The sequence below is a fragment of the Tursiops truncatus genome, chromosome 4 (genome assembly GCF_011762595.2).
Source record: "Tursiops truncatus isolate mTurTru1 chromosome 4, mTurTru1.mat.Y, whole genome shotgun sequence".
Lineage (NCBI taxonomy): Eukaryota > Metazoa > Chordata > Mammalia > Artiodactyla > Delphinidae > Tursiops > Tursiops truncatus.
Window position 1 is genome coordinate 63,623,570 of NC_047037.1, and position 12,952 is coordinate 63,636,521.

Below are 12,952 nucleotides of genomic sequence, written 5' to 3' on the forward strand. Positions count from 1 at the left end.
CTGGGAGAAGTCCTGGCCCACACCAGGCTGTAACTCTAGCCCCTGCAGTGACAGCACTTCCCAAGATGGCGGCCGCTGGTGCATCCTGGGGACAGAGTAATATGTTCCAAATGAGAAAAACAAGATAAAACCCCAGAAAAAAAAAAAAAAAAAACAATGAAACTGACATAAGTAATTGTAATTTATGTCATACACCATACAGAGTTCAAAGCAAGGGTCATAAATATGCTCACCAAACTCAGGAGAATAGAGGAATATGAGAACTTCAACAAATAATTAGAAAATATAAAAAATAACCAGTCACAGATGAGGAATACAATAACTGAAATGAAAAAAAATACACTAGAGGGAATCAGCAGCAGATTAGGTGATACAGAACATGTAAGTGACCTGGAAGACAGAATAGTGGAAATCACCCAATCAGAGCATCAAAAAGAAAAAAGAATTAAAAAAATTGAGAATTGTTTACTGGAGCTTTGGGACAACATCAAGCATACTAACATTTGCATTATAGGGGTCCCAGAAGGATAAGAGAGGGAAAAAGGGTAGGAAAAAAAAATATTTGATGAAATAATGGCTGAAAACTTTACTAACTTGGGGAAGGAAACAGATATCCAGGTCCAGGAAGCATAGAGAGTCCCAAACAAAATGAACCCCAAAAGATCCATATCACAACATATATTTTTTTCACACTGCAATAGAGATTTATTACTTTTAAAATTTTTTATTGAAATATAATTGAAACTAATACAATATTGTAAATCAAGTGTATAGCAAAGTGATTTAGTTAATTTTTTTCAGATTTTATTCCATTAGAGGTTACATATCAAGAGGTCATAATTAAAAGGGAAAAATTAAAGACAGAGAGAATTTTGAAGGCAGCAAGAGGAAAACAAAGAGTAACGTACAAGGGAACCCCCTTAATACTATCAACTGATTTTTCAGCAGAAACTTTGCAGGCTAGAAGGGAGTGCCATGATATATGTAAAGTGCTGAAAGAAAAAACCCTACAACCAAAGATACTCTGTCCGGCAAGGTTGTCATTCAGAATTGGAGAAGAGATAAAGAGTTTCCCAGACAAACAAAAATCTAAAAGAGGTCACCACTAAACTGGCCTTACCAGGTATGTTAAGTGAACACCTTTAAGTGAAAAAGTAAGGTTATAGCAAGAAATAAAAAAATATACAAAGGAAGAAAATCTCACTGGTAAAGGCAATATATAGAAAAGGCAATGGATCAACTACTAGTATAAAGGTTAAAAGACAAAATTTGTAAAATCAACTGTAACTGCAATAATAGTTAAGGGATACACAAAAGATGTAAAATATGACGTCAAAAATATGAAATATTGGACAGTAAAAAGCATAGAGCTTTTAGAATATATTGAAAATTAAACAACTACCAGATTAAAATAAATCTATATCTATGTATCTATCTGTATATAAATATATGTGAACTTCATGGTAACCATAAAACAAAACTTACAATAGATACACACACACACACCACACACACATGAAAAAAAAAAAGAGAGGAAAAAAAAGAAACAGCACCAAAGAAAAGCATCAGACCATAAGAGAAGAGACTAAAAGAAGAGAGAAGAACTACAAAAACAACTTGGAACAGTAACACTGGAAATAAGTACACACCTATCAATAATCACTTTAAATGTAAATGGACTAAATACGTCAATCAAACGACATAGGGGACTCCCCTGGTGGCGCAGTGGTTGAGAGTCCGCCTGCTGATGCAGGGGACGCGGGTTAGTGCCCCAGTCTGGGAAGATCCCACATGCCGCGGAGCGGCTGGGCCCGTGAGCCATGGCCATTGAGCCTGCGCGTCCGGAACCTGTGCTCCGCAACGGGAGAGGCCTGTGTACTGCAAAAAAAAAAAAAAAAAAAAAAAAAAAAAAAACACGACATAGGGAAGCCAAATGGATTAAAAAAAAAAGACATATATATGCTGCCTACAAGAGACTCACTTCAGAACTAAAGACACACAGACTGAAAATGAAAGGATGGAAAATAATATTCCATGCAAAAGGAAATGGAAAGAAATCTGGAGTAACAATACTCATATCAGACAAGATAGACTTTAAAACAAAAATTATAACAAAAGACAAAGAAGGGCATTACATAATGATAAAGGGGTCAGTCTAAGAAGAGGACATAACATTTGTAAAGATAGGAACACCTAAATGCTTAAAGCAAATATCAATAAACATAAAGGGAGAAACTGAAAGTAACACAGTAATAGTAGGGGGCTTTAATACCCCACTTACATCAATGGATAGATTATCCAGATAGAGAATCAATAAAGAAACACTGGCCTTAAAACACATTAGCCCAAACGGACTTAGTAGATATTAATAGAACATTCCATCCCAAAACAGCAAAATACACATTCTTTTAAAGTGCACATGGGACATTCTCCAGGATAGATTACATGCTAGTCCACAGAACAAATTTCAATGAATTTAAGAAGACTGAAATCATATCAAACATCTTTTCAAACAATGGTATGAAACTGGAAATCAATTGCAGGAAGACTGGAAAAACACAAATATGTAAAGACTGAACAACATGCTACTAAAAACCAATGGGTCAATGAAGAAATCAAAGAAGAAATAAAAAGGTACTTTGAGATGAGTGTCAATAGAAACATAATCCAAAATCTATGGATGTAGCAAAAGGAGTTCTAAGAGGGAAGTTTATAGTGATACAGGCATACCTCAAGAAATAAGAAACATCTCAAGTTAACAACCTAATTTTACACCCAGAGGAATCACAAAAAGAAGAACAAACAAAGCTCAAAGTTAGTAGAAGGAAGGAAATGATAAAGATCAGAGGAAAAATAAATGAAATAGGGACTAAAAAATCATAGAAATGATCAGTGAAACGAAGAGCTGGTCCTTTGCAAAGATAAATATAATTGACAAAACTTGAGCTAGGCTTATTAAGAAAAAAAGAGAGAGGGCCCAATTGAATGAAATCAGAAATGATAGACAAGTTACAACCAATATCACAAATACAAACAATCAGAATACTTTGAACAATTATATACCAACAAATTGGACAACCTATGAGAGATGTATAAATTCCTAGAAACATATAGTATTGCAAGACTGAATCAGGAAGAAATAGAAAATCTGAACAGTTCAATTTCTAGCAATGAAATTGAATCAGAAATCAAACAAAAAAACCAAAAAACCCAACAAACAGAAGTTCAGGACCAGACAGCTTCACAGGGGAATTACCAAACATTTAAAGAAGAGTTAATACCTATCCTTCTCAAACTATTCAAAAAAAAAAAAAAAAAATAGAAGAGGAGGGAACACTTCCAAACTCCTTCTAAGAGGCCAACTTTACCCTGATACACAAACTAAAAAAGACACTACAAAAAAAGAAAATTACAGGCCAATATCCCTGATGCATAGATGTAAAAGTCTTCTTCAAAATATTAGAAGCCGAATTTAACAATACATTAGAAGAATCATACATCATGATCTAGTGAGATTTATTCCAGGGATTCATGGATGGTTCAGTATCCACAAATCAATCTGATACACCACATGAACAAAATGAAGGCTAAAAATCACATGATCATCTCAATAGATGCAGAAAAAGCATTTGACAAAATTTAACATCCATTCATGATAAAAAAATCTCAACAAAGTGGGTATAGAGGCAACATCCCATTTATAATAATAATTATTATTATGATAAAGGCCATTTATGACAAACCCACAGCTAATATCATACTCAACAGTGAAAAGCTGAAAGCATTTCCTCTGGGATCCCCACTCTCATCACTTTTATTTAGCATAGTACTGGAAGTCTTAGCCACTGAAATCAGAAAAGGAAAAGAAATAAAAGGAATCTAAATTGGAGGTGATGAAGTAAAACTATCACTATTGGCAGGTGACATGATTTTATGTATAGGAAACCCTAAAGATGCCACCAAAAACTTAGAACTAATCAATGAGTTCAGTAAAGTTGCAGGCTAAAAAATTAATATACAGAAATTTCTTGCATTTCTATACACTAATAAATTATCAGAAAGAGAAATCAAGAATCCCATTTACAATCATATCACAAGATTAAAATACCTAGGAATAAATTTAACCAAGAGGGTGAAGACCTATACTCTGAAAATTATGACATTGATAAAAGAAATTGAAGACAACACAAACAAATGGAAAGATATACTGTGCTTGCTCATGGATCAGGAGAATTAATATTGTTAAAATGTCCATGCTACCCAAAGCAATCTACAGATTCAATGTAATCCTTATCAGAATACCCATGACATTTTTCACATATCTAGGACAAGTAATCCTAAAATTTGTATTGAACCACAAAAGAACCCAAATAGCCAAAACAATTTTGAGAAAGAACATAGCTGGAGGTGGTAGGCTCCCTGACTTCCAACTATACTACAAAGCTGCAGTAATCAAAACAGTATGGTACTGGCCCCCCCCCCCCCAAAAAAATCAGACACATAGATCAATGGAACAGAATTGAGAGACTGAAATAAACCCATGCACATACGGTCAGTTAATCTCAGACAAAGAAGACAAGCGCTCACCATCACTAATCATCAGGGAAATGCAAATCAAAACCACAGTGAGATAGCACCTCACACCTGTCAGAATGGCTGTCATCAAAAGGACAAGAAATAAGTGTTGGCAAGGATGTGGAGAAAAGGAAACCCTTGTACACTGTTGGTGGGGATGTAAATTTGTGCATCCACTACAGAAAACAGCATGGAGTTTTCTTAAAAAATTAAAAATAGGGCCACCATACAATCCAGCAATTCCACTCCTGGGTATTTATCCTAGAAAACAAAAACCCTAATTCAAAAGATTTATGCACTCCAACGTTCACTGTAGAATTATTTATAATTTGCAACTGCCAAGATATGGAAGCATCCTGAGTGAATGGATAAAGAATATGTGATATATACATACATATACACACACAATGAATATTAGCCATAAAAAAGAATGAAATCTTGCATTTTGAGATATGGATGGGCCTAAGGGGTATTATGCTAAGTGAAATAAGTCAGACAGAGAAAGACAAATACTGTATGTTTTCACTTATATGTGGAATCTAAAAAACCAACCAAACAAAACAGAAACAGACTCACAGATACAGAGAACAATCTAGTGGTTGCCAGAGGGAAGGGCAATGGCGGGGATAGGAGAAATAGGTAAAGGATATTTGAGGTACAAATTACCAGTTATAAAATAAATAAGTCACAGGGATGTAATGTACTGCACAGAGATTATAGTCAATAATATTGTAATGGTGGGACATAATCTATAAAAACATTGAATCACTAAGTTTCACACCTGTAACTAATATTATAACTGCACTATACTTCAATTATAATTATACTTTAGTTATACTTGATGAAGGACCTGAAGTTCAGGTTGATGAGCCATGGCCAGTGCTCCACTCCACCATCGTTTGCTGTCCCACATTGCCTCAATGTGGCCCTCATGCCTAGGGGCTGCTCTAACCTTCTGTGCCTTTACATTTACCTAGTTCAAAGCCCATGAACACCATTCTCGTTTGGTCTTCCCAGCACTCAGTGAATGAGACAGGGCAGAGGTGGTTACTACACAGAAACTTAGGTGCAGAGAGGTGAAGAGGCTTGCCTAGGGTCACCAAGAATGGGGACAAGAAGCCAGGTTTTGTGATACCCAGTTCAGTACTCCTACCACTTTATCCCTGATATCCTTAGGAGCAGGCTTCATTGATATGGGCTATAGATTTTTATTTTCCTGAATTTTTTTAAATTGAAGTATAGTTGATTTACAGTGTTGTATTAATTACTGTTGTAGAGATTCCTAATCAGTTAGCAAAACCCTGGGGGTGATTGCTTAGACTCATTACGGTAAATAAACCTAGATACTTAGGGAAGAATTTAATGTTTTCCAGAAGATACAGACCTTGTTTGAGTTCAAAGTACTTCCATTTTCCGTTCAGTTTCACAATAAATTCTGGGAAAACTAAGTAGGTCTTTACCCAGATATAAAGGGGCCTGTTCAGGCTCTATTTGCTTAGTGAAATCCATTTTCCAGAACTTTCAGCAGTTGTGTACAGGATACAGTGAAAGGGGTCATGGATTAGGGAATCAAGTGCACTTGGATTTGAATCTCAGTGCTACCATTCACTCAGCTCTGTGATCCTAGGCATTTCTCTTAATTTCTCAGAGCCTCAGGTGGCTTAGCTATAAAAATCGAGATTATAGCACCTTCATGGGTGGTAATGGTCAGGGCCTTTCTGCACAGCTCAGGAGATGCCCTTCATATTAGATTATTATAAACACAGTGCTCACTGAAGTTGTACATCACAGTTTATGATGAAATTGAATGAAATAACCTCTTGTGTGCTTAATGCATTTTTATTTTCATTTCCTTAATTGGTCACATATCTGCTATTTTATCAGGAGTTCCCATCTTCCACCGTGAGGTCAGTCAGTTTCCTGCCACTTGCTAGTACTCATGCAGAACTCCATAAACCTGAATGTTATGTTGTGAAGCTGACCCTTGGCTTTCTTCTCACGCAGGAGTCTAGCACCAGAGCCCTTAGAGCAGTGGTCCCTGACCTTTCTGGCACCAGGGACCGGTTTCGTGGAAGACAATTTTTCCATGGATGGGGGGGAGGGCGGGGTGTGGGGGGATGGTTGGTTCAGGCGGTAATGCGAGCCACGGGGAGCAATGGGGAGCAGCAGATGAAGTTTCGCTCGCTTGCCCACCACTCATCTCCTGCTGTGTGGCCGGTTCCTAGTAGCGGTCCTCGGCCCGGGGGTTGGGGACCCCTGCCTTAGAGAGATGCATCACAAACCTGTGACACTGTCTATGGCAAGAGGTCTCTTTCTGGCAATTTTAAAAGGAGGCTGGGTCTTTTTAGGGAGTTTGGCTTCTTGTGATGTAGACCCCTCAGCCTGCTCTGCCTTTTTCTTTTAGTTTTTCAAGCATTGTATCCCTTCCCTGAACAAATAGTGTAAGGCCCTACAAACCGAATGTGTCAAATGTGATTCCTGACCTCAAGCAGCTCAGAGAGCAGTCAGGGAGCTAGACCAAGACGACAGGAAACTAAGGTTCAGGGAGTACAAAGGAGTGGTGGGCGAGTCCATAAAGTGCTCACAGCTCGGAGAGGAAGACGGGAGTGTCTGAGCGCTACTTTCTACATTACAAGCCCAAACTGAGGGTGATTTTTTTTTTTTTTTTTTTAAGACTTGCTGAAGGTTGCAGACCTGGTGGGAGATAGACCTGGACTGGAATTCAATTCTTGTCACTCTAAAGCCATTGCTCAGCCCATCATTACTTTTAGATATACTTTACATCATTTTCTGCCTTGTCTCACTTTTTTTTTAGGCCTGTTTTCCTGCTCGGGACAGCGTGGTTTCCTTGAACATGTCTTTCGTTATGATTCCCACTAACTTGAAGAAAAAATTCAGCTGCTGTGTGCTGGTCTTTCTCCTGTTTGCAATCATCTGTGTATGGAAGGAAAAGAAGAAAGGGAGTTACTATGAGTCCCTTAAACTGCAAACCAAGGAATTCCAGGTGTTGAGGTCTGGTTCCCAGTCTGTGTCTTCAAGCGGCACCCACAACCCCCAGAGGGGCAGCCAGGCCCTCAGTGGTCCCAAGGCCAAGCCGGAGGCTACCTTCCAGGTGTGGAACAAGGACAGCTCCACCAAAAACCTTATCCCCAGGCTGCAAAAGATCTGGAAGAATTATCTGAGCATGAACAAGTACAAAGTGTCCTACAAGGGGCCAGGGCCTGGTGTTAAGTTCAGTGCAGAGGCCCTGCTTTGCCACCTTCGGGACCACGTGAACGTTTCAATGGTAGAGGCCACAGATTTTCCCTTCAACACCTCTGAATGGGAGGGTTACCTGCCTAAGGAGAACATTAGGACCAAGGCTGGGCCGTGGGGCAGGTGTGCTGTCGTCTCATCAGCGGGATCTCTGAAGTCCTCCCAACTGGGTCGAGAAATAGGTGGGTTCTGGGGTGTTAAGACTGTTATCTGAGCAGCCAGTGCTCACTCACTTGGAGCGTCTGGGCATGTAGACAGTACTGGAGACTAGGAGTCCCAGTGTGGCTCTACCGACCGGTGGAGCGGGCCCAGATCGGTGTTACTCAACTGTCCTTCCTGAGTTAGAGGTGGCACGGGGGCAGTGGAGAGGGTGGGGATCCAGTCTTCCAGCACCTTTATCAACTAGAATGGCTTTATTTTGATCTGTCTTAAATATTGGTGTTCCACAGAAGATTTTGTTTGAAAAGAAAGTTCCACTGCTACCAATAAGCAAAACACTACATTCACATTTTAAAATATTTAAAGCATAGATCTCTACTTTTCCTTCAGGTCCTGAAATTCTATAATGTACTGATTAATTAACGACTAATTGTCTCTTTTGGCCTCAACTACCTGGGTAATTTTTAGTTTTTCTCTTTGAAAAGAATTAACTGGGGACTCTGGACCAACTTCAGGAAGGTCCATGAATCCCTAAAATCATGTGCAAAAATGTGTGCTGATTAGGAGTGTATAACGTGTGTGTATATGTGTAAATCAGTCTGCATTTTTCCAAAGAGAGTGTCCATAGCTTTCAGTTGTGACCCAAAAAAGGTTAAAAATCACTGGTCAGAATATATCAATTTGCTTTTCTTGAAATTCTTCACAGTTAATAAAGATTTAGGGATAAATTAGGAGCTTGGGATTAACATATACACACTGTTATATATAAAACAGATAACCAACAAGGACCTCCTGTATAGCACAGGGAACTATACTAAATATTTTGTAATAACCTATAAGGGAAAAGAATATGAAAAAGATTCACTGAATCACTGTGCTGTACACCTGAAACGAACACAACATTGTAAATCAACTATACTTCAGTAAAAATAAACAAAAAAAAAGACAGAAAGTTTATCCAGATTTGTAAACATGTGTCCAACACAGAGCTATGGATTTGCCTAAAACTCCTTAGTTCCCTTATTTTGAGAGAATGTGTTTTCCTTGACTGCGAAATGAATCAGGCTAAAGAGAGCAAAGCACAGGAAGCCTAGCTCTTCTGTCAGGCTCTGGAAGGTACTGGAGCAGGTGAGGTCATGTGTCTCCTTTTTTATTTCCTTCGTATGACTGCCAGGAAAAATGGTCTGAAACCAAGCACAGGCTCTCAAAAGAAGAAAAGGAGAAGCAAATTGGATTCTCTAGAGCAGGAAGCAGTGGTGAGATCATATTTCATAACTCTCCAAATAGGCAGCACTTTGGAAGACGAGCTGCCAGGATAACCAGTCCCACCCCAACTTCTGCTTCTGCTTCTGCTTTTCTGGTTTCTTTTGGACTTCGTTTTCTAGAAACTAAATGTAATTGGTTTTTGTTCATCCATAATGGAACTACATTTCTTTCTTTCTTCCCAAGGCATTATAGTCTGCCTGGCCGGAATCATGTTGCAGTTTCAGGCAGAGCTTAATACTCCCATGAATTGGAACTATAATCTTTATTTTTATGCACTCCATAAAACGTTGGAGTTTTATGGATTTAACTAAACATTCATTAAAATAACCTTTCTCTATAGACTGGAGTTATAATTTCAAATACGTATTTCCATGGAAGGATTTTGATCCTGAGATCTAACAAAAATTGCATGCTACACTTCAAATGTTCTGCCTTTTATAGGGTATTTCCTTTGGGCATTTAGTCTAACAAAAATTTTAAGGAATTCATTCATGTATTCTTTTATTCAGCCATGGACTCATCAACAATACCAAAGAGGAACTTAGAATACAAAGAGGAGAGGGAGAGGAAAGGCCCTTTGTTAAAGACCTCTGAGCTCCACAGGCCCCAGCCTTCCCACCACACCTGGAATTTGTCCAGCTTAGTCCCAACTGTTGAACATATCAAATGGTTTCAGACTGTTTGCTCTTATAAATAGTACTGCTAAGGAGGTTGTGGGGAAGACAACTTAAGTGACTACTACTGCCCTCCAGAGGGGAAATATCCTCAGGAGTGGCGGTAGAAGACCAAAGTAAGATATGTTTTATGGCTCTTTTTTTTTGGTCCATTACACAAGCGTTTACCAGAGGGACTGTAACAATGTGTTGTGTCTCCGGCAGCCCCACAAACCAGCCAATGGTGGGCACAGTCATTTTCAATTGTTTTTGATACGCATACATGTAAAGTATCTTAGGTTTGTTTGACTATTCATTTCAAGCAGTAGCACATTTTAAAAATATTAGAATGAATAGGAGTAACATGTATGGTGTACCTGCTGTGCGTATAACAAGCCTTGCTCTCTTAATCCTCCCAGTAATCCCACGCGGTAGGTACGGTTATTGCTCCCATTTTACTCAGGAGCTAAGTGCGGACACTCAGAGAGGTTACGCAGCTGGTTAACGGTAGACTGGGACTTGAAACTGGGGTGTTTGAGTCCAAGGGGCCCACACTTAGCCTCATCTCTGCTCTTGCGCCTCGTGGTGATTATAGCTTTGTAATAATGAATGAATCCCTTTCCAGGTTAAAATAATCCCTTGATACTCTTCCTGACTTGCTCCCCTGGAAGAGAGGAGAAGAGCGTTCTGAACTGAGGCAAAAGCAAGAAGCAAAGGCTGTATGGAAAAACGTGCAGAGTGTGTTTAAGCATCACAGATAATCCTGTTTGCCTGGGCCGTAGGGCCCCACAAGGTGAAGAGGGCTGAGCAATGAGGTCAGAAAGGTAGCCGGGGGTAAGTTCTTAGAGAACGTTGATGGTCTTAAGGACTTTGGCTTTCATTCTTTAAGCCACAAAGAGCCCTAGAAGGTTTCTGAGCAAGCGAGTGATGGGATCATGTGTGTTTTGGAGAGATTTCTCATTTCTCTGAGTCCCCTTCCCCATGGGGACTGCTGTATAGCCTCTCTGCTGTTAGGGACTATCGTCATATCCAAGTGAGAAGCACCAGGCCTGTTGAACAGTGGTAGTGGAGGTGGGTTGAAATGGTCTGACATGAGAGGCATCATGAGGTAGAAGAGACAGAACTCGGTTCTAACTAGAAATGACCTCGAGTGAGAGGCAGGAGCCAGGGTCTCTGGCTTGGGAGCAGGCTATATTGTATCACAGGGGAGCATGCTCCTGGAGGAGGACAGGTTCCATCTTGGATGTGCTGAGTCTGAAGTGTTTGTGGATTTCCCTTCATAGCTATCTATGCAGTTGGGTATTTTCTTCCAGGAAAAAGTGTCAAGGTGGGAGATCAGATTTAGGAGTCATTTGTATCAAGGTGATAGTTGTAGTCCAGGGAAGAGGACTGATGAGAAAACATAGAAAAAAAGTTTACATTTGAAGGACAAGGAAAGAACAGGGACAAGATAGATAGATAGATAAATAAATACAAATTCTGAAGGGCCAGTGAGAAGGGCTGGAAGAGAAGTAGGCATGTACCATATGATGGAAGGCAAAGGTGGGGGATGGAATTTGGACATATTTGGGGGCAGATGGAGTTCTTGGGCAGAGTGAAGACTGGGTTGAGCAGCTCAGAGAGCATGACTGTTTATATCAGGGGTGAGCAAACTTTTCCTATAAAGGGCCAGATAGTAAATATTTTTGCTTTTGAGGACATACAGTGTCTCTTACAATGACTCTGCTATTTTAGTGTAAAATCAACCCTACACAGTAATAAATGAATGTGCCTGGCTAAGTTCCAATAAAACTTTATTTACAAAAACAAGGCAGGTCAGATTTGGCCTGTGGGCCATAGTTTGCCAAACCTGATCTGTATCATATCTAGTTTTCCTGACCAGAATCAGAATGCAGTCTTCCATACATGGTTATATGATTCATTAAGCTGACTGGAAAATGTAAGAAATGTTTGGTCCAAATAATGATAAAATTTCTTTCACCACAATTTCTAGCTATTTAGAATTCTTATACCTGGACACAGTAGATTTTGATGTATTTATGAATTTACTAACAAGCTGATTCTATTGAATTTTCTAGGCATGCAGTTATATCATGTGCATGTCGTGGTGCGGTTATTTCTTCCTTTTCTAATTTGCATCTTTTTCTGCTAATTCTAAGTTACAGAGAAGTGGAGGCCCCTGTTTTCTACAGCCTTCCCCCTTCAAGGCTTGTTTTCTGGGATCCCAGTAGCTGTGGATTTTTCCTAGGGATTTCCTGGAGACCTATTTGAGGTTGAAAGTCTTAGTTTTCAGTAGCAATAGCAAAGGACAGTTTGGCAAACAAGGATCTGATCCCTTTTTTTATAAGCTCACATTTAGTGGTCTGTTTTAAAGTTCTCTTCTTTGATTTAAAAATCTTAGAATAAAATCCAAACTTCATACCTGGCCTCCACAGCCTGCATGATCTGCTTCCTGCCGACCTCTTTCATTGCACTTTTTATTTTTTCTTTCCTTCACTCACTTGTCCCCAGCCAAGTCCTTACCCTCCTTGGGGTCTTGACACTGCTGTGTCCTTCGGCTGGAATTTACTTTCCTGGGCCCTTCCCATGCCCTGTGGGTCTCAGCTCAGACGCAGTCCCTGAACAATCCCTCTATCTAAAGGAGATTCCCTCGGGGTCTCTGTTACACAGCTCAGTTTATTCGTGTCATAGTATTTTTTGTTAATTTTTATTTTTTTATGGAAGTATAGTTGATTTACAATGTTTCAGATGTACAGCAAAGTGATTCAGTTATACGTGTGTGTGTATATATATATGTGTGTGTGTATTCTTTTCCAGATTCTTTTCCATTATAGGTTATTATTTTGTGCCATAGTATTAACCACAATCTGTAATTATCTCGAATGTGGGTTGTTGTGCTTATCTATTGTCTGCCTCCTTGCAGTAGATCTCGAGGTCTCTAAGGGCAAGGACCTTGATTTCATGCTCACAACCATTGTCCCCAGCACCTAGAACTGTGTCTGGCAGAGAGTACGAGCTTTATCAGTATTTATTGAAGGAATAAA

The 12,952-nt window shown here is 39.3% G+C and overlaps 1 protein-coding gene across 5 annotated transcripts in view; it reads left to right on the plus strand.

The window, feature by feature from the left end:
* Window positions 1–12,952, plus strand: part of ST6GAL1 (ST6 beta-galactoside alpha-2,6-sialyltransferase 1) — a 156,393-nt gene that overhangs the window by 96,451 nt on the left and 46,990 nt on the right. For 4 of the 5 annotated variants that reach the window (XM_073804008.1, XM_073804009.1, XM_073804010.1 and 1 more), the window contains exon 4: window positions 7,391–8,012. The exons of the other annotated variant lie outside the window; for it this stretch is intronic. In XM_073804008.1, coding sequence (XP_073660109.1) covers window positions 7,430–8,012 — 583 coding nt within the window. In that variant the 5' untranslated portion in view covers window positions 7,391–7,429. The remainder of the gene's footprint in view (window positions 1–7,390; window positions 8,013–12,952) is intronic. 5 annotated transcript variants of the gene reach the window in all.